The 20,759-nt window shown below is 40.4% G+C and overlaps 1 protein-coding gene across 7 annotated transcripts in view; it reads left to right on the top strand.

The window, feature by feature from the left end:
- Window positions 1-20,759, top strand: part of RABGAP1L (RAB GTPase activating protein 1 like) — a 225,616-nt gene that overhangs the window by 38,191 nt on the left and 166,666 nt on the right. For all 7 annotated transcript variants that reach the window (XM_027665273.1, XM_027665271.1, XM_027665272.1 and 4 more), the window contains 2 exons: window positions 9,814-9,907; window positions 14,179-14,329. In XM_027665273.1, the coding sequence (XP_027521074.1) occupies window positions 9,814-9,907; window positions 14,179-14,329 (245 nt within the window). The remainder of the gene's footprint in view (window positions 1-9,813; window positions 9,908-14,178; window positions 14,330-20,759) is intronic.

Genomic DNA, 20,759 nt, shown 5'->3' with positions numbered 1-20,759 from the left:
GAATAATGACCCAAAGAGGTATGGAAATTCAGTGTGGAGATGGTGGGATTTGGCATTGAAAACAGATGGGAAAGAACAAGGGAGTGTGAAAGTTGGAAGAAAGCTCTGAGTGTGATGTGTTGGCCACGCCCAGAGATGGTGTGTGTGGTGGGGAAGGGGTGGGCAATGCTCAGTGATCTGAGATGATCAGCCAGACTAAATCAGGATGCTGTGTCAAGGGCTGGGGGTGGCAGGATTGAGGAAAGCAGAGGAGTAGAGGAGGTGATGCTTTAGGAGTCAATAGAGAGTATTTAGTGATAAAATAGGGGTTATGATACGAACAAATGGGGATGACTGAGTGAGAAGAATGACATTAGTGGTATCGAAATAGTCAACTTGCATTTTTATCCAAATTAAAAACAACTTATGTACTTCACAGGAACTGTTTATTACATTAATCCAATACAGAGTAAAGTTGGTGGGTCCTAAATGAGATCAGTTAGATCTGTCTTGGAGTCTTTTTGCTATGTCTATAAAAGTGAACTAAAAACTTCACAGATCCTAAGCTCAAGAGGTCGTATTGCCAGTGGCCATCTCCAGACGAGAACCCTTTGCTCCAGTTTCAAAATACAGGCATTCCTAAGAACGGCATCCAAATGAATATTCCTGATGAGCCTGCTGTCATTTTATGGATTCTGCTGATCATTCTCTTGCACTGGATTATTTTCACACCTTACAAGTTCACTTCTGTTATTAAAAATCGCAAAATAAATGCACTCAATTGACTTCTGCAGCTGTTATTGTGCTGCCAGGGAGAATGTGATCCTTTCCTTAGTATATAAAAAAAATGCTGAATCAAGAAGACTTGATTTTTCAAAGCTGGTGGAAGTTGATAGTTACAGTTGTATTTAAATTTGTTCATGCAAGTATGGCCTTTGTGTTAAAAGGAGAGTGTTTGAAATGTCTTGAATTTGAAGCGCTTCTGTGGGTTGCAGAAGTGTTTACTGAAATGGCAAAATTGTAAATGAAATGGAAAATTGGGGAATTTTAACTCCGTTTCCATTCCAGGCAGCAGAACACACCCAGGAAGTCAATGTGGCTTGTTCTGAGCCGGTTTATCCCCCTTTTCCTCTCCAGTGTCCCCTCGACACTCCTGCAAGTGTTCCTGGGAACACACCTGTGTGTAGGGATTCTTGCCTTGATAAAATTTGTTCCTCATGCTGACTTTGGGAGGTTCAGGGCAAAACACAATTTCTTATTTCTGGCCTGCAGTCCATGAATGTTCCAGGGAAATCTCTTGATGCCTTTGGTTTAGTTTTGCTGAATGACAGAAAAAACTGTTTTCAAATGAAGGCAGTTTTCAGTTCCTTGGGTACACAGGTGAAATCTTTTCCTTGGATTTCAAGCTTTTTCGTTTTTTATAACTTAAGTCACTTCATAAAAGAAACGCAAAATGAGTGTAAATTGGTGTTTGCATCTTGTCTGGAAGAAACTGCAGATTATCTTGAATGGTTTGGCTGCTTTATTCATTAGTGGTTGTCTTTTCCTTGTCTGCCTATAGACAGTATAAAAGTAATTTGGAAAAGGACTTGCAATCCTGCTGCCTTGTTAGGAATTTGAACTTCCTATTGCTAGAGGGTCCTCTCAGTTTTCAGTCATGAGCTCCATGGTTTGACCTCAAGCTGCCACATTTCATGTAATTAAAAAAAGTATTTGACCACTTTAAATAAAAGGTGATTAAAAAGACTTTTTTCAACCAGCAGTTCCCCCTTACTTTTTACTAATAATAACCTCAAAATTAGATCCTTCTCTTTTCAGTTTTGATCATCACCTTCCTAGTATTTTGTGAGTCTAAGTGCTTTATAATCCAAGTGTGTTGGATACTGCCTTGGCACTTGAAGTAAATACCAGGCAACATATAATTTTCATGTGTTTGTAATGTTGGTATTTTTTTTCCATTGGATTATATCAAAGATGGGAGTAAATACTAATCTACAAATTCATAAATTACAAATGCATTGCCTTAGGATTGTGACAGCACCTCAAATTTGATATTCTTGCCTGTTCTGCAGTATGTCAGCTCTCAGACAGCACCGTATGTGTGAAAGATGTTTGTGTTTACAGAAATACCTCCAGTGTGCAGCATTTACTTGGCTTTGTCATCTGTGTGGGAGCAAAACTACCGAGCTGAAGTGATCATTTTTCTCCACTTTTTTTTTTTTTTTTAATTCAGCTTTAAGCATTTGTACATCCAATTTAGGGATGTCACGGGGGGCTCACTTGGGTGTGCACTCCACGAGGGGAGGATCAGCTCGGCACTCAGGCTTGGATGGCCAGTTCAGGTTTATTTTTGGGACATTTTAAAATGATTCTAGTTTCATATGACAGTGATGTAGGACCTGTGCTGAAACTCTTAAGACATAGAGCAAAGATAGGCTTTTAAAGATATATGAGGATATAAGACGGGAGTTTATTGCAGAATTTGTTGTAATAATAAGGAAAGGTTGTTTTGACTGAGCACTGCACACAACTGGCAGGATGGTTACAAAGTACAAGTGTGGATCCTTTGGGAGATTTGTGAAAACCATTATTGTATGCAGAGAGGGAAAGGCAGAGATATCCAACCCCACCTTCTTCCAGTGTTTATCAAATACAGGGTTTGGGATCCAGATTTTGGGTTACATAGAGAAGCAATTAAATTTGCCTCCTGTTTGCAAGGTAATCAGAATTGCTGAGATTTGTCAGCATGAGCATTTGCTTGAATGATTGAGTGAAAAATGTGTATCTTATCGTTCATAAAAAGGAATAAGAATCAAAATGCTGGTTTGCTTTTAGTGAAGAATTTCTGTGTCTTTCCTTTTTGTTCTCTTTATGTGCACTTCAGTGGCTGCCAAATTAATTTCTCCTCAACTTATTACGTAACTAACGTGTGAGCAGAATTCAATGCAAGTCGTCTTTGTTCAGATTCAAAAATCTGTATTTTTCTGCTCCCAATTATTCTTCTTCCTTCTGAATTAGCAAGTATACTGAGGATTGTCATTTCATAAATCTGTTATTTGGAAGGCATTTAAAAATCCATTTGTGTTCATCAAAATATTTAGTAATGCACTGAAAAGTTGGACCTCTCTGAAAATTTGCCTTATTTAATACCTTCATGACTTAAACTTTGTTTCACTCCTGTCCTTCCTGGCAAAATGATAGTTCATGCTCTATAATTTCCTGTTACCTTATAAATGGAAACTTGCTCTTTTTTTGGGGCCTCTCTCACGATCCTCTTTTCTCTTGTATGTATGGAAAGATTTCATGTCAGTAATGCTCTATCTTGTGCCCTGATAATGTGCTGCCAACTTCAGCTCCCCCTTCATTTTTGTTCTTCTCCTACATAAAAATCAAACTGCTCATATTTGAAGCATTCCCATTCTATTCCCACCTATCTTCATGACCTGATTTCCTTCTCCTTCAGGTTGCTCCAACTGTATTATTTTTCAGTTCCACCTACTTTTTATTTCATGTGTAACAACTTCTCAATTAAAACTCATTAGAAATCCCTTTTTCTTCTTCCCATTAGTGCTCAAATCCCACCTGTTCATTTTGAGCTGCTGTATTCATGCTTTTCTACTCATTTTAGGAGGTACTTTACTTATTTACCTGTATCCTTGAGCTCTCTGAAACAGCTTTGTAGTTTTCCACCTTATTTGCCTTTTTGCGAGCTGACAAACGAGTTTGACTTCTAAGGTATTGCCATGCTTCAGGTGATCTAGAAGATTTCCTGATGGAGAACTGAATCCACTGGAAAAGCTGCTCTATGGTCTAAAATATGGATGAGGGGAGTATTGTCTAAAGGCAAATTTTTAAAATATGATGCAAAAAAAGGCCCATTAAAAAACCAACAAAAACCCCCTCTTTCACTGTAAAAACAAGGAAGATTAAAAAATTCATATTTAATACCTCAATTTTTGTTGGTATGGGTAAGAGTTCTTCACCAGGATCCATTTCCTCAAGCCACAAATGGCAAATGCCAATAAACCAAGTTGATTACTTTTGTTCAAAAGGGTCTGTTAATCCCTCATCAGAGAGTGACTTGGGTGCTGCCTGACTTGGCTCTGAGCTGGTTTCTCACAGTGATTTGTTACAGCCTTTGCCCAACTTATCAGTGCTGCTCTGAGTACTGGTGTTACCCTCTGAGGGTTCCCTGTGTTCCCTCTTTGATATCCTGCACAACAAAATAAGACATGGAGAAGAACAGGCAGAGATTTTGTTTCTGTGTGTATGATTTTTTTTCTTTTCCTGTAGGGTATTTGCTTATACCAGTTACTGTGTGTGTAATTCTTCTGGTTTGAACACTGGATGCCTCAGTATTTTGTTTGAACACCTCTCGTCACGAAAAAATATGGACCAGCTGGAGGAGAAAATGGGAAATGAGAGCAAGTCTGGAGAATGTGTCCTTTGAGGAAACAAGCAGAGTACTCTAGAAAAGAAGCAGTAAATGCTAAGATCATCTTTTTGAAAGTGAGATGTGCTAAAATTGTTTAGGAGAAAAAAAGTGATTGGCGTAAATTGCAGGTTAGAAAGAATTAAACTTGAGCTGGGAAATACAGTCCACAGAGTAAGAGTAATGAAGTCCTTGGAATGAACTGAGAAAATTGTGTATATCCATAGATCGCCAATCTTCTGTTCAGTTAGATTCACTCTTTAGCCTGTCCTTGAATGTCCTTGCAGATTTTTGAGAGATAGCCCTTTTTACAGGTTGGTTTGTCTGTAGATGTACTAAAAAAACTGACTACATGCAAAATCTGTCATCCAGGGGTCCTCTGCCAACCCGAGGGGTATCTGTGCAGGCTTCCATATCCATGTCATGCAACTGGCAAGTATCCAAAAGAAGAAAGGACCAGAAGGAAGTTCTGGTTCAGTCTGACCTCAATCCATGGGACTGGTTATAGAGCAAATACTCCTGAAAGCATTTCACCTGAATGTCCAACAGTGTCACTGGGAGCAGCCAGCATAGATTTATGAAGGACAAATCCTTGTCACAAGGTGGCCAGTGTTGCAGGCAAGGGGCAGGCAGTGGGTGCTGCACACCTTGGGTTTAGCAAGGGCTCCAGTGTTGTCCCATAGTGTCCTTATCCTTACAGCAACAAGATAGGGACTGGACAAGTGGAAGATAATGTGGTTGAAAGGTTGGCTGGACTGCTGGGATGAAAGAATGAATTAACGGTGCAAAGTCTGGCTGGCAGCCAGCAAGCAATGGTATCTGAGAGGGATTGGTGTTGGAACCAGGTTGGTGCTGTTAAGTGTCTATCGCCTGGGTGACAGGATCGAGTGAGCCCTCAGCAGAGTTGTGGACAGCAGCAAACCGAGGAGAGTGCTCAGTGCTCCAGAGGGCAGGGCTCAGGAGCACGTGGTGTACAGTGAGGGGTTGAGAGACCTGAGTTTGGTTCAGGCTAGAGAGGAAGATGCACAGAGAAGAATCTTACTCCTTTCTGCAGCTGCTATGTCAGAGGACTCAGTGAAGATGGAGCCAGACTCTTCTCAGAGGCGTCTGATAAGGCCTGAGGCAACAGGCATCAGACACAAGGTAGAACTGGGAAATTCTGGTTAGATAAAAGGACACTTTTGGTGCGTTGGTTGGTTTGTATTTAAACTATCAGCATGGTCAAGATTCTACCACCTCTTTGAAGGCATTCAAGACTACCTTGGTGTTGTGGTTTAACCCCAGATGGCAGCTCAGCCCCACACAGCTGCTCACTCTCCCTTCCTTGGTGAGGTGGAGGAGAGAGTCAGAAGGGTAAAAATGACAAAACTCATAGGCTGAGGTTGAGACAGTTCAGTAGGGAAAGCAAAAGTTGTGTGTGCAAGCAAAGCAAGGAGTTCGCTCACCACTTCCCATGGGCAGGCAGGTGTTCAGCCATCTCCTGGAGAACAGGGCTCCATCATGTCTAATAGAGACTTTGGAAGACAAACCCCATCACTCCAAAGGTCCTCCCTTCCTCCTTTTTCCTCTGCTTTGCATTTTCAGCATGATGCCATGTGGTCTGGAACATCCCTTGTGCCAGTTGGGATCAGCTGTCCCAACTATGTCCCCTCATACCTTCCTGTGCACCCTCAGCCCTCAGGGCAGGATGAGGAGCAGCAAAGGCCCTGACTCTGTGTGAGCAACTGCTCAGCAGCAGCTGAAACATCCTGGTGTTATCAACACCGTTTCCAGCTCAAACCTAAACCACAGTCCCAGAGCAGCCACTGTGAGGGCAATGAACTCCACTCCAGGCAAAGCCAGGATACCTCCCACTCTGGGCTCGGAGTGACTTGATCCAACCAGAGCTTGGAGTAGGAGATCGGACTGTCTGATCTCCAGAGGTCTTTTCCAGCCCAAGATGTTATTCCATGCTGATGCCATGCAGAGCCATGCTTGCTGTGGGAGTGCTCTGAAGAGGCTCTGAATTCAGGGAATTGGTTCATGAGCTGTGACGTTTTTGTGGATTCTGTGAATCACGTTGCAATTCAAAGCAAACCAAAAACTTTCCAGGCTTGCTGTTCCCTGTGAGTGTTCTTAAAGGCAGTTTGTGTGTACACATATTTACAACTCCCAGGTTTGTTCCCTGGAGACATCTTCCATCCTCCTCTTGCTGTGGTGAGGCCTGTTTTATTGCCCACATTTTTTGCCCAGCTGATGGCTCTGATAGGTCAGGGCAAATACAGGAGGAAGGGAGAAGTACCCAGGACATTTAGAGGAAGGGATCTGTGGCATTCCCAGCAATATGAGGGTGGATTAAATCATGCTCTGGCTAATGCTGCTGGCTTACAGATGCTATGAAATGTGGAAAAAAAAAATATCAAAGTGCTTAGAGAAGAACATCTACACTTAATTATCCCTCCCATGACATCTTTTTTTCCCTTATTTCATATTAAATGCTTTCACAGGTTAGAATATGTAAATAGTCCTTAGAGTGGAAACCAAGTAGAGATTTTTGAAGCTGTTTATTCTGTCCCCTTCGCCCTGTTCTATTTTTCAGTTTGACGTTAGCGTCTTTTGAGAGGGAGCATATGGCATTTCTAATTAAGGCCTGTGATTTTCTGACATATAACTGAATAATACATTGCAAACACTGCTAAACCTTCCAGATGAAAGTATTTTCTGGCTGAAGCACCGGAGCGCGTGTGCTGTGTAACACTGATCTCCTTAAGAACTTCGAAGAATTCTGCCCCAAATACCAACACAGAGCGAAATCAGGGGCTTTGTTGCTTTGGTCTGATGTCAGTGTTCCTTGGCAGGCTCACGTTTGGATCCAGTAACAACTAGTGTGCTCTGCTCCTCAAAGGAGCAGTGCACCTTCATTTTGAAACATTCTGACCCGCTGGGGGACTTCAGTCATCTTTATCAGATTTTGTTCCAGACTACAGGGTTGGTTTGTGTTATTTTCGCCAGTAACTCCTGTTAAGGTGTGCTGTAGTTCTGCAGTCTCTCCAAGGAAATTCCCATCTCTTCTTTCAGAAGTTTGTGCCACATAGTTTACCCTTTACCTTGAACGTGTTAAACTTTTCTGAAGTTGTGGTTTATGACAAATTCTGGATGCGAGCCAGGTTTCTTGGGATTCTTTACATGTATCAGTACCTTGTATCTCTGAATGGCAAATGTGTTCAATCCAGAGAAGATTTCATCACTTTTTTTTTTCCCTGGCTTCCATGTCCAGTAGAAAGGCTGCATTTGTCATTTGTCTCTTTGATCCAATTAGGCAAATCAGGAGAGGAGGGAATTAAGAAAATATAATGCACTTAGTTGTTTTAACTTAAAGGTGTTTTTAATTATTGTCAGACCTGGGTAGTAAGTGAAGAGATTGGCCTTTACACTATTTTTTTGTAATTTTAAAATTAAAGGAAAGTTGAGTCTTTAAATATGTTTCTTCCCCTGGAACACAGTTGATTCCTTTGGTCACTTTTATAGTGATACCAAATTTTATTAAAATGATAAATTTAGATCTTCATATTTCCATCTTTAGGTCTAGTGACTGCATGCAAAAGGTTGGGAAACGTTAAAATCAAGTTTTCTGTAGATTTGTGATGTGGGTGGTTGGTTATTTTGTTGGGGTTATATTTAATTCTAATGGGGAAGTAGTTAAATGGAGGTTAGTCTTGTACTTTGGGTCCTGTGAAGCTGTACAAGCAGGTTCCAAGCCAAAAGCTTTCACTAATGTAATATTCGTTTTAAAATACAGGGATTTCTGCCGTGCTTCTCTCTTAGGGCAGGATTTTTGCTGTTAATTGTCCTTGAAATGCAGTGTATGCTTTGTCCTCACAGCTTGCTGTCAAATTCAAGCACTGATGATATTTTATTAATGACTTGTATTTGACAATTGTTAAGAACATAAATTAGAAACGTGTCATTGAAGTGAGAATGACAAGGATGAAGAGTTAACAGGATAATTGCACAAGGACTGAAGATCCTCCTCTACCTGAACTATTGCTGTTGCCTGCATAAAGCTGGGGGTGAAGTGTTTAATGTACCTGAGGAATGCAAGATATTAGGTCAGCACCCAGATGTGACAGAGCTGTGTTGAGGAGAGTATCTGAGGGATATGGTGAGCAGATGTAGCTGTGGTTTTTCTTTTTTTTTTTTTTTGTTTTATTTTAGCTTCTTGAGACAGGTCAGCTCATAGGAAAGAGCAGCCTTGGAGCCCTCTGACATCTAAACTGTCCATGGCTTCAGCAGCCTCTAAGGGGAACTGTGGCTCCCCCAGCCCTGGAAGTGTCCAAGACCAGGTTGGACGGGGCTTGGAGCAACCTGGGCTAGTGGAAGGTGTCCCTGCCCAGGGCAGGAGGTGGTGCTGGGTGAGCTTTAAGATCCCTTCCAAACCAAACCAGTCTGGGATTTTGTGAGGCTGCTGCTGTCTCTTTTTGGATTGTTTTTCCCACTAAAGACACTGAGAGCTGGAACCCTATCAGCGTGTGGTGGTGTTGAAATTGCACTTGTGTAACTTTTAGCAGTATCTTATTCAGATTAAAGTGGAAAAAGTCCAAGTAACGGCAAGCCCATGTTCATGTGAGGAGCTGCCTTGTAGGGTTAGACTCTCCAGCCAACTGTGGGCAGCTGCACAGACCCACAAGACACTGGGAAGTGGGATAAGTTCTGGGACTGGGTGGTTATTTGAGCACACTGTCCCAGGCTCACATTATCCCTTCTGGGCTTAGTCGTGTAATAACCTATCTCCCTCCCTAAGTGTTTCATTCTTAATAATTATGAGGTTTCATTTTAAGCATTCGTGTCTGTTCCATGCACTACAACCTTTAATGTCACACTGTTGTTCTTTCTACCCATCCAGGAACTTATTTCAGGTAAAAATAATGATTTTGGGGCTCTGAGGGGGCTTCATGACCTCAGGTACCACAGGAGAACCAAAGGGATGTGGTGTAACCAAGTAGCATTATCTGCTATGCTTTAAGAGAGACTTCTCTTCGTGGGAGGTCTGAAGTGGGTGGATGTGACTTTCAGATAACACCACATTGTGAAATGTCATTAAATGGAGAGGTGACAGCCTTGAATCTTTCCTTGCATAATGCTTTTTCAGGTCCCAGCTTTCTTCTGTAACAGTGCTACAAATTATTCCCTAGTCCTGTTCTTTTAAACTTTATGATAACTTCATTAATACACTTGTTTTGTAAAGTCTGCTAAATATTCTTTATGGTTCCACTAGTATTTTTGATGTCTTTTTGTGGTTTTAAAACTGATACATGAGAAAAAAAGTTGTCTGAGACCTATGTGTATAGATCTTTAGTGTCTGTGCTTTTGGTGAACGTGTGCATGCTTTTGTTTTCTTGTTTTTTCTTTTTTTGTTTTTGCAGAGAGTGATAATGAACTCTCCAGTGGCACCGGTGATGTGTCAAAGGATTGTCCTGAGAAGATTTTGTATTCCTGGGGAGAGTTACTGGGGAGATGGTAATGCTTAATTCCTTACATTTAGATTTTAAATATTAACCTTTTCTTTGTTTCATGAGTCTGTATGCGGGAGGTGTGAAATTCTTCAGCTTACGTAGTTTAAAAACTTAAATACAAAACACATTGAGGTGTGTTTTTTAAACCTAGTTTAAATAACTTGCAGTTCTTTGACAAATCTCTCCCACAGCATCTGCCAGAGTCTGGTTTAGTTTGGTGTTTGAGTGTGTCTGTGTGTGCTCACACAGATGTGGGACTTCACAGGCACAACTTTGTGGTCACTGTCCTTGGGGCTGGGAGTTAAACCCCCGTGAAACTCAGAGCCAGGAGAGGACTGGCAGAGCAGTCAGTATGTTCTGTCTAAGCCATTTGTGCCAGCTGTGTACATTTAATTTGTTTAGAAACAATCTCTCTTTATTTTTTTTAACATGCTATATGTAAGCATTTGAAAAAGAATTCTAGAAAGCCTGTGAATCCTCACTGAAACTGCTTCTGTTGGTGAGTAAAACGAAGACTATCTGTAAGCCCAGAGTATGTTCTCAACAGTGTTATTTCTGTGGTTTAATTAAGTGCTTCAGTAGCAGCAGACACTGTGCTAAAATAGGAACAAGTCTGTGTGTTTGCTGCCTCTGAGAGACCCTGGACTATTAGCAAGTGCCAGAACCACTTATTTGGTTTTCCCTTTGTAAGTAATAGCTCCTGCTGCTGGAGACAAAAATAATCAGAGGCCCTTAATCTGGAATTGGCAGTTTCCTTTTCCTAACTCCAAACAGGGAGCTGAGAAGTGCTTTAAGGATTTATTTGGGCAAATTCTCCCTTTATTTGACCACTTTGTAGCTTTGGAGCAACACAGCTTCTTGCTGCTGACTTCATCTGTAATGGAGATCTCATGCAAAGTTTCTGGATGAGACATCATCTGTAAAAATCCAGAGGTGGGCGCTGAAGCTGTTTAGACCTTTGCAAAGCCTCTTCTAAGGGACATCCCCATGGCATTTCCACTGGAAGATGCTACCTTTAGTTTTATTCCTTTTTTAACTCATTTGTCAGATGATTGTTTTTGGTTTAACTTTTGCCCTTGAGAAATCCCTGGGCTCCTGTGGCTCAACATGCTGAAGTAAAGGAACACCCCAGCTCATTCTCTGAAGTTTCACGTAACCAATGATTCCCTCTGGTTACTCAAGTATTCTGATGAGTGAGACAAAACATTTAATACTTGGAGTAAACTGTTTTGAACTCCTAACATAACTTACACATTTAGTAGCTAAAACACCTTAGTTAAAATTGCTTAAGAAAGGGGTGAGAAGTGGGACATCCCAGCCAGCTTGAAGACCAGCAGTAGCAAACTTATCTTTAGTAGTGTCTCAAGTAATATTATCTCCTGAGAGAAATTCAAGTCTTTAAACTACTTGAATTCTTAAACAACTTGATGTTACATTTTAAGAACAAAACTAAGAAAGAGTAACAGATGAAAAATGTTAACTATTTGAAAACTAAAAATAGATTGAAATCAAATCTAGTGTGTTGAAAACTGCAGCATATGTTAGTGGAAGATCTGTGCACTTGTAAAAAAGGTAAATAAACAAAAGTTAACATTTGCACTTGGGGAACTGTTTTATTTGTCTCTTAGGTGAAAAATTTATTGCATTTTAATTGCTTCTTGTCATTTTCTTAAAATGTCACTGTAACCTATTGGACTCAGAAGAAACATTGCTCCAAGAGTCTCCTTCAAGCATATAAACAGGAATAAAAATAAGATAATTTACAAAAAAATAGAATTAACAGTTGGAAAGTAATGGTATATCTATTTATTTTATTGTGTCTTTGAGTTCTGTGCAAGAGAACTGCAGCACTTTGTAGGAAATTAAAGATGTTACACCCATGAATGACCCATTTTTCCCACATGCTAAAGGATAAGGCCAGAATAAGGCAAGCTTTTATTTTATGCCCATTTCTGTTGTTCTGAGCAAGGATTGGGGATGCTCAGGCTGTTTCCCAATGAGCCGTTCAGAAGCCAGGAAGTTGGCTGTGGAAGTTAAGAGTTGTGCTGTGTGGCAGGGACTCATGTTGCTAAAGTATTACCTCTGCCACAGGACTGCCTAAATATAGGACAGGGCCGGGAAAGTCTGGTTGTTTAATTCTCAGCTGGGAATATGTATAGGATGGTGTTCCAGCACAGAATGTGCATCTTTCTTAGTTGTTACCATAAGCCATTTGTATTGTTTCCTTGGTGCTGCTGAAAATGTCCCTGTTTTGTTTCTGTGGGAATGTCCCTTTTTAGCTGTTCATTTTATTTTATCAGCTTGCCCACTCCTCAGAGGAGCTCTTTGGTGTTTCTCACATAGCATAGGACCAGATCCATGTAATAAACAAACTAATCCACAACTTGAGCTTTAACTTTCCGATGTGTTTGTTATTTATTTGTATCTCAATGTGCATTTCATAATTCTGTAACTGCTTAGTGTGTCTAGTCATAGAATCACAGAATGATTTGGGTTAGAAGGCACCTTAAAACTCATCTCATTCCCTCCTGCCATGGGCAGGGACACCTTCCACTAGCCCAGGTTGCTCCAAGCCCCGTCCAACCTGGCCTTGGACACTTGCAGGGATCCAGAGGCACCCACAGCTTCTCTGGGCAACCTGTACCAGGGCCTCCCCACCCTCACAGAGAGGAATTTCTTTTTAATATCCATCTAACCCTGCCCTCTGGCAGTTTAAAGCCGTTCCCCCGTGTCCTGTCACTATCTGCCCATACAAAGTTTCTCCCCTCCTTTTTATGACCCCCGTTAAGGTACTGAAAGGCCACACTGAGGTCTCCCTGGAGCCTTCTCTTCTCCAGGCTGAACTCCCCCAGCTCTCCCAGCCTGTCTCCACAGCAGAGGAGCTCCAGATTCAGAGCATTTTCTTGACCTTCTCTGGACCCACTCAAGTCCTTTATGCCAAGTTCTTAGTCCTTTTAATGTTTTTGTGAATAATGCTTTTTCTTTCTTACCTTTTTCTCATCACAAGACCATTAGGCTCGTGTGACTGTCTGCAAAATGGGCTGAAAAAGAGAAAAGACACTACATGGATTTTAATTTGGCTGAGTGATAAAAAGTTTAAAATTACTTGTGTTGCACTGTGCATTTAAAAATAATTATTGTGTTTAGAAGAATAAGGATGTTACATAATCAGACTTTTTAATTCTCAGGTTATTTGGAAAAATGGTGATATCATTGTCAAAGTGTAGGAAAAAGAAATTTGTTTAGAACACCTTTGAAATTTAAACAGCAGTGGTAAACTGTTAAGGTCTTAATGAGCTGTTTCATAGAACGAGTACTCTAAACATTTACTGAAAATCCATGGTCAAATTGCAGGTTATTTAATTAATCACAGCTTGCTGGCCTTTGGCTGAACAGCCACTCTCACTATTCTCCTACCAGGAGAGTTGGAAAACACAACAATGGTCAAAACACTGAGAGAGCAAAGCACTTTGTACAGCAGAAAGAGCAAGGAATCAACTGGGGCAGTTTTCCTGCTGCACTGCTCTGGAAATTGCCATCCCGAGTCCAAGGGAGCTTCAACCCAGATCAGCAAACACTCTTATCTCAAAAATGGGTTTGAAACATCTGTGACTGAAAGCTCTACAATATTGTGCGTGTGCAGTGAGTTTTGTATTCCTACATTTCTTGGGTGTGTGCAACCAAATAGTGAAGGACCAGCTCAGACCAACAGGCAAATTTATTTGGAATACTAAGGTTTACCAAATGCAAGTATTACTGCTTTGTGGGACTTGAAATATACTCTAGGCATGAATTGTGGAACTGGAACTTCATGGTAGTACTCTTAAAATTGGCTTCTATTTGTTTTCCAAAATTTATTTCTCTGTATCGTTTGTTATTTTTAATTTCTTTTTCTTAACCTAAGCTAAAACGTATATGTTGAACAAATATTTGAATTGAATTGTCTGCACAGATGGCACAGTTTTCTCTTTCAACTCATATTGTTCTTTGTTAACCAGTTCAATTTCTGCAGTTGCCTATTGTTAATTTTCACCTAAAGAATTTGAATATCACTACATTTTGCCACTGGTTCTTACCGTCAATCCTTGCAGAATTTTTGCTTTCCATCTGACAAATACTAATTAGTGTGACCACTGGCAGGAAGGTTTGTGTTGCCAGTTGCTGACTCTGCTTTTCAGAGTAACGCTGGCAAGTTTAAAACCTGTTAATGTTTTTAATCCTCGTTTCGACTCCTGCGGTTGAAGTTTAACAGGCAAACGGTCCTCTGTGTTTCAGGCACAATAACCTTGTCGTGAGACCCAACGGATTGTCCACCCTGGTGAAGAGTGGGGTTCCAGAGGCACTGAGGGCAGAGATCTGGCAGCTGCTGGCAGGATGCCATGACAACCAGGCAATGCTGGACAAATACAGATTGCTCATCACAATGGTAAGGGGTTTATTACTTGGGATTTTTTCCTTCTTTTGTTCTTTTTTCTTTCCTTTGGTTCAGCTGAATTCTGCTGGGCAGCAGTTTTTATTCAGTGGTGGAGCAGCAGGAGAGCGAAACAGTTGGACTTGTTTTGAGCAACTGAAATTGTGATGAGGTGACTTTACCTCCTGGAGGGTACCTGCTGAATGGCATTAACAATAGAAATTGCTGACCTATATCTGTAGTAATGCTTGACATTTAGCTTTCTGTTCTCTTGCTGTGATGATAATAAGAACATCAGCTTGTTGTTCAGGTGTTTGCTTGTGGCTTTTTTATAGGCTCACATCCATCACTTTGGTTTTTCAACAGTTTGTTCTCTGTATGCCTTTAATGTATGGGTTTTAAATAAAAAAAGAACACAAAGAAAGCCAAACAAAATGTCACAAAGTTAGGTATTTCTTGGTTTGTTGTTTATTTTAGAAAAGAATGTTAAAAAACATGTTTACCTAGCAGGAAACCAGTCCCCTTGCTGTATGGGTGATTTGAGAGGAGAATCCTTTTGGGAGTCTATTGCTGTTCTGTGTCCTAATGTCATCAGTGCAGTGAGTAAACACTGTAAAAAGTTGTCTGCAGAGCTGTTTGGTCTGCTCAGAGCTGGGATGGCAGGAGGGAGAACCACTGTTCATGAGCTCTGAGCAGTGGCAGGAGGTGAACTCGGCACTGGGGGTTCTGAAGCTCTGCCACTGCAGAGCAGATGTGGCTCTTGAGAAGAGCATCACTCTCAAAAGTGCTTGGAGTGGCAGAAAGGCTGGGGATCATTTTAATGTTGCTCAGAGATTCATTATCTAGGTTATGAATCATCTGTCCGTGCAGAAATTCCAGGGTAGATGTTGTTAGTAAAACTTTCCTCTCATAATGTTGTAGCTTTTTGCTACTTATCCTTTTAATTTGACCCACCCACTCTGGGAAGTTTAGAAGCGTCCCCAGAGTGAGAGTTGTCCTCCTGCTGGCTTCTTTTCCTTTTCCCAACAAGGAAGGATGTTTTAGTAGTGTAAATTTTTCATTTTGACATTGTAGCTGGGTTATATTTTCCTTAGAAACCATTCACAGGACATCTGTCAGCTGTACGTTGCATCAAAGCCACCTCCATTATTTTGCTCCTGCTTTCCAAAAGTGGGGAAGATGTTTGTTTTATGGCGGAGGAGGGAGTGGAAAACTTCTAAAATGCGAGGTTTATCTTGATGCTGGGGCCTCATGCCTTCAAAATACCTTGTTACAGTTGGCTTTTTCACTACAGAAATCTTGCAGTGACATGTATTTTGGAAGGTATTTCGTACAGTATTTAATATGAAATATGATTCTGTTAGAGATTGGAAATTTAAATCCTGTTCTGAACTGAAGCATTTATGCAAGCAAGTTTTTTTTTTCGAAGTTGTTTTTCTCCTGAAATCACCAAATTTCTTCTATAGTCTGAGTGTCTAAACTGCTGGTGATCCTATCCTTTGGCAGGAGAGGATTCGTGGAAAGGAAGGAAGAGGAGAGAGCCTGTGCAAAAGCAAAGTTAGGGCCCATCTTTGGGAAGAATTAATATGGGGTGCTCCAGAAAAGAGTGGTCAGCTAATTTTTTATAATGAATTATTACCTGATATTTATGGCTGTGAACAGAACTCCTCAGTTTCATGTTGGTGTATTGATAATGTGAATTAAGCAGACAGAGCAGTAGTACGTATATTTTAGTAGTATATACTAAAGAGTGGTATATACTATTGAAAGCTTTGTTGTAGTGTTACCTTATGTGTGCTGATAATAACATGCACGTTAAACTTTGGAGGGAAATGTGGTAAAAACTGTGGCTTTGCTACAGTGTTGCTGATTAACTCCTGGTGAAACCGTGCTTGCTGCTGAGGGTTGTGTTGTTAGCAGGCCAGAAGCATGTGCATTGTGATGCAGAGAGTGACAGCAGACTCTCAGCATTTGAATTTAGTTGAGAGACCACAATACAGACACATCTGCTGTTGTATCCAGCTGTGTGCAGCAGTGCTGTGTTGGATTGGGCAGCTGTAATTCCCACCACCTGACACATCTGGCTGTGTGTTTGTACCATTCATACCCATCCCTATGCAGGGATCTGGAATCTGCTGCAGTGGTTTTCAGCCAGAGGAGTGCTTTGTTCGGTGTGTTCTGTAGGAGAAAGTAATTTGGGGCCTGTTTTAGAGTTCTAGTTAAGCATAGAAAGCAAAATAAAATGTCTCATTTAGGAAAATCAATGCTGCACTTATTTTCTCCAGAGGGCCTCCGCATCCTCTAGTCCTGCTCACTGGAGGTCCATGCTCTGTCAGGAATGATCCAGTGGGCTGTGTTTCCTTTTCCATATCACAGCATTCACAGACATCTCGGGTGTATTTCCCACCTGTGGTAAGTTTGGAGGTCCGAGAGGGAAGGGAGAAAGAAGTACTTCTGCTCTCACAAACACTGTTGTGCAGACGAACACTATCCTTGCACTGTCTCAGGTCTCCTGCTGAATTCCAGCTTGATGGTTACCGGGAACCACTCAGGAATTTCGACTGGAACACAGTAGTAGGCCCTGCATGCAATTTGAGAGAGTAGGAGTTCTGATTTGGCAGCTGCCTTGTTTGTGACATATATGTAAATCTGTTCTGTGTGACAATCAAAATGTGCCTGAGTTCCCTCCCTGGCATGTGTGCCATGGGCTCGTCACCCCGCTGCACGTGGCACAGGATGGAAGGGGAAAACAAAGTACACAGCAGGAGAGAGAAATGTGTGCTTTATTTGTTTATTTAAAGGAAAAGAAAAGCTGAGTGAGGAAAATCTGCTTATGGTAACCCCGGGGTAATACTGGCAGGGTTCTAAAACGTATCATCTCTTCATGGAAGGTTTTCAGTTCGTAACCTGATTTCCATGAAGGACTGAACGGTGTGTATAAAGTTCATCTAACAATATATATAGATTAGTTTTAAATAATGTTGCTCTGGTTTAAGAAAACAAAACTTGTTTTAAATTTATTCTTATTTTCTAAAGTTACATCAGAAACTAATCCTGCTGTCAGGTAAAGTAGATGTTGGTAGTATTGTACTTAAAGTATTGTGCTTAAAAGCAGTGGAAGTCTGGACAGGGATGTGAATGCCCATTTTTGAGCTGAGTGGTGACATTGAGTCGAAGGTCTTCAAGAGACTCAATGGCTGTCCTTACAAATGACTTGTAAGAGAACCAAAAATAAGATTATTTGTATGCTGCCATAATTTCCTTTGGCAATATGAGCATGTGCCCGGAACAGTTAGAGATAATAACTAATTAAAGGGTCAGGCTTCACAAGAGTTGGCCAAAAAATAGCTTTGTCTGCTGACTGTATAATGGTATTTTGTGTCTGGGCCAATAACATTTCAAGCCACTCCACAGAAGAGTGAAAAATCCTAAGAATTCTTCCAAGGTCTGAAGCAAATATGAGAGTCATTGATTTGGGGATTAAATATTGCCATATCATGAAAATAATTGATCTCAGTAATTTAGCAATTTGAAAATGGCTCTAATGAGGGGTATTACTACTGCAGGGGTCTGATTCTCATCCAGTAGGGACCAGTTATAGGAAAGGATGTTCCATTGCTGCAGAAGATGGAGCAAGTGGGTTGGGTTTGGAGCTGGATGAAATTAAATCGATCTAGAGCTAATAGATGTAGTTTATCTTCTCAGTTTGGACCAGCATTATTGTTTCTGACTCCTGTAAGACAAGTACTCCCATTATAAACCAAAAAGAAAAAAAAAACCCAGAAGTTAAGATTTCAGGTTTCTGGAATTGTTTCTTGTCCAAAATTAAAAATTAAGAGATGGGATAGCTGAAAATAGCAGATACTGTTGTTGAAGTTTCATCATGTGCTTAAGCACAATCTTCCATGCATTGAATTAACTCTTTTATCTGTTTCTTGATACATCCCTCTGCAAACTGAGCTCAGAGGTCTGAAGTAAAGATCAGCTTTCATGTAAACCTAATGCAGAAATGTATTCACTTTTTAAACTTTGAAATTATCCAAACCATTAAAATGAGAAAAGGTATTTGCTTTGTTGTTTCATACTTCATATTGACTTGGCTTTCTAATTTTATTGCCTTTTGCTTGCATAGTTAGGAAATGGAGAGTAGAGGAGACTACAAATGAGCCACTGTTTTTATACAGAGAAGATTAAATGCGGTTGACTTTGAAACTGATGCCTTGATGCCATGTTTGTGTGGTTTTGTGTGTTTGTTTGATTGATTTTATCTGTGTGAGGCATTTGAGTTGAAACAGTTTAGCTGTGGATTGAGAGGATTTCTTACATAGGAAGGCTGTTTTCATTTGAGTAGGGAATGAATCAAGCCTGTTACTTGCAGCAATACTAAAGGATGGTAAGTTTACACGAGGAAAAGGAATATTTTTTTTTTTTGTCCCAGTGGCATTGTGCAGGGTTCCACTGCTCAGTGTTCTGAGACTAATTAATCAGTAAGGGTGTCTAATTAAAAAGATGACTGTTCACCAGCTGCCACAGCGGGTTGGTTAATGGACTGAAACGTTAGAGTATTTTTGTAGCAAATATTTGTGCTCAAAATGCTGCATCTGTTTGTCCTGACTGAAAATGGGCGAGTTTGGGCTTCTGCGCAGCCAGGAGCATTTTTTTTTCTTTGCAACATTATTAGTTCTCTTTACTAATTAGGAATGGTCTCCCCTCACTTTTAGAGAGAATAGATATCAAGGATGGCATAGCTGTATGCTTAGCGATTATAAAAGATCCTATTACATAAGGATCAATGATAATTAGAATTAAAATGTGATTTTTTTTTCAGTTGACTAAAAAGAGAACTAATATCTGTTATATTGCTTTTTGAATGAGAGGCTTGGATATTAAGCAAAATAATTCTGGAGGAGCTGATCACTTGGAGATGTACATGCAGCTTTCCCAGTTCCCTCTTTCTTTCAAATTCAGTGTCTATAAACAGTTTCTAGATTTTACTTTTCCCCACCTTTTCTAAAAGGGTAAGGATAGGATGACTGTTCCTTAACCCTTCTCTTAAACTGAGATCATTCATTTCCTGGCAAGTAGATTCCCGATATTTTTATAATTTAATGTGATTTGCAGAGAAAAATCAGTTCCTGGGTTGGTTGGAGTGCTGGGAAGGCTCATTTTTGGTATAAACTGAGCTGTTAGTGCTGACAGTTATAGTCATCTACTTGTTTGAATTATTTTAGTGGTACTGCAACACTGTGGGACAATGAAGTATATATGAACTGAAAATACTTAGAAGAAATCAATGAAAAATTATTGTCTCTGAAGAGCAGAAGTTGACAGAATTTTAATTCTTTAAATAGCTTAATTTAAATTCAGACTTCAGATAAAAGGTTTAGTTTATGATGAATGTACCAGGGTACCTGGTTTCACAGTAGATGTTAATATTACTCTTACAAACTCAGGAATAAAATGTCCCTAAGGTGAATTTAATTTGCCAAGTTTTGATTCATCTAGAGCTCATCTGAAGAAAATCTTTCAGTTTTGTATGCACAAAAGGGAAAATCTCATGCTCACTCTTCATCTTCAAAGGAATTCTTCAATATAATGACAGCTCTCCTGAGGAAATAAAGGAGGAGCATCCATTAGTAATTTTTGTTTTTATTATTTTAATTTTAATGTTTATGTGTGGTATTTGAAGTGGAAAATAATGCCATTAATATTTTTTTCAGGGCCTGCATAAAATGATAAAACATTCTGCCATGTTAAGAATTTTCCTACAATTTCTTTTCTGTACATAACCACTTATGATAACACTGAAATGACACTCACAGTACAATTCCTGGCTCTTGGGGTGTTGTGTGACTTCCCTGCTCTAGAAGCCACATAAACTGACATATTTGTTCTGAAGGGTAGAGTGCAAATGAGATTTGCACGTGCCCTCTCGGAGCCTGTGATGGGTTTTGTGTGTGAGAATTTCTGGTCCCTTTTCTGCAGAGCGGGGGAGCAGAGCTGCCCATCATCTCAAACACTGGGAAAGCCTTGGGCAGTAGCAGTGTTCTGACCTGAACAGGTTTAATGGTGATTCCTGGGAGAATGGATATTCAACCAGTCTCCTGGGCTTAGGGTGTATGAATATTGATGCAGATAACAAGTGTTTTGCTAAGTGGGATGGAGTGGGGATGGGGATGTGTCAGTGCCTCGTGGTAAGAGCTGCTGGTTCTTGGCTCCTCAGAACTCCTTTGAAATTCCAGGATGTATTCCTAGATGAGGCATGAACAGGTTGAATTAGAATGTCGAATTTTTTCCTGCGGCAGTAGCAGTGAGAATGTTTTAAACAATGGTATTCTACACCCCTGAGTAAAACGGGATCATTTGGGAAGTTCTCTGCAGGGTGCGTTGTCTTTATGAAATTCTATGGGTATGATCTCTCCCTGGCAGCACAGGGCACTGCTCA

This window comes from Corapipo altera, unplaced genomic scaffold, assembly GCF_003945725.1.
Source record: "Corapipo altera isolate COAL_440 unplaced genomic scaffold, ASM394572v1 316, whole genome shotgun sequence".
Classification (NCBI taxonomy): domain Eukaryota; kingdom Metazoa; phylum Chordata; class Aves; order Passeriformes; family Pipridae; genus Corapipo; species Corapipo altera.
This window is presented reverse-complemented; position numbering and strand designations above follow the sequence as displayed.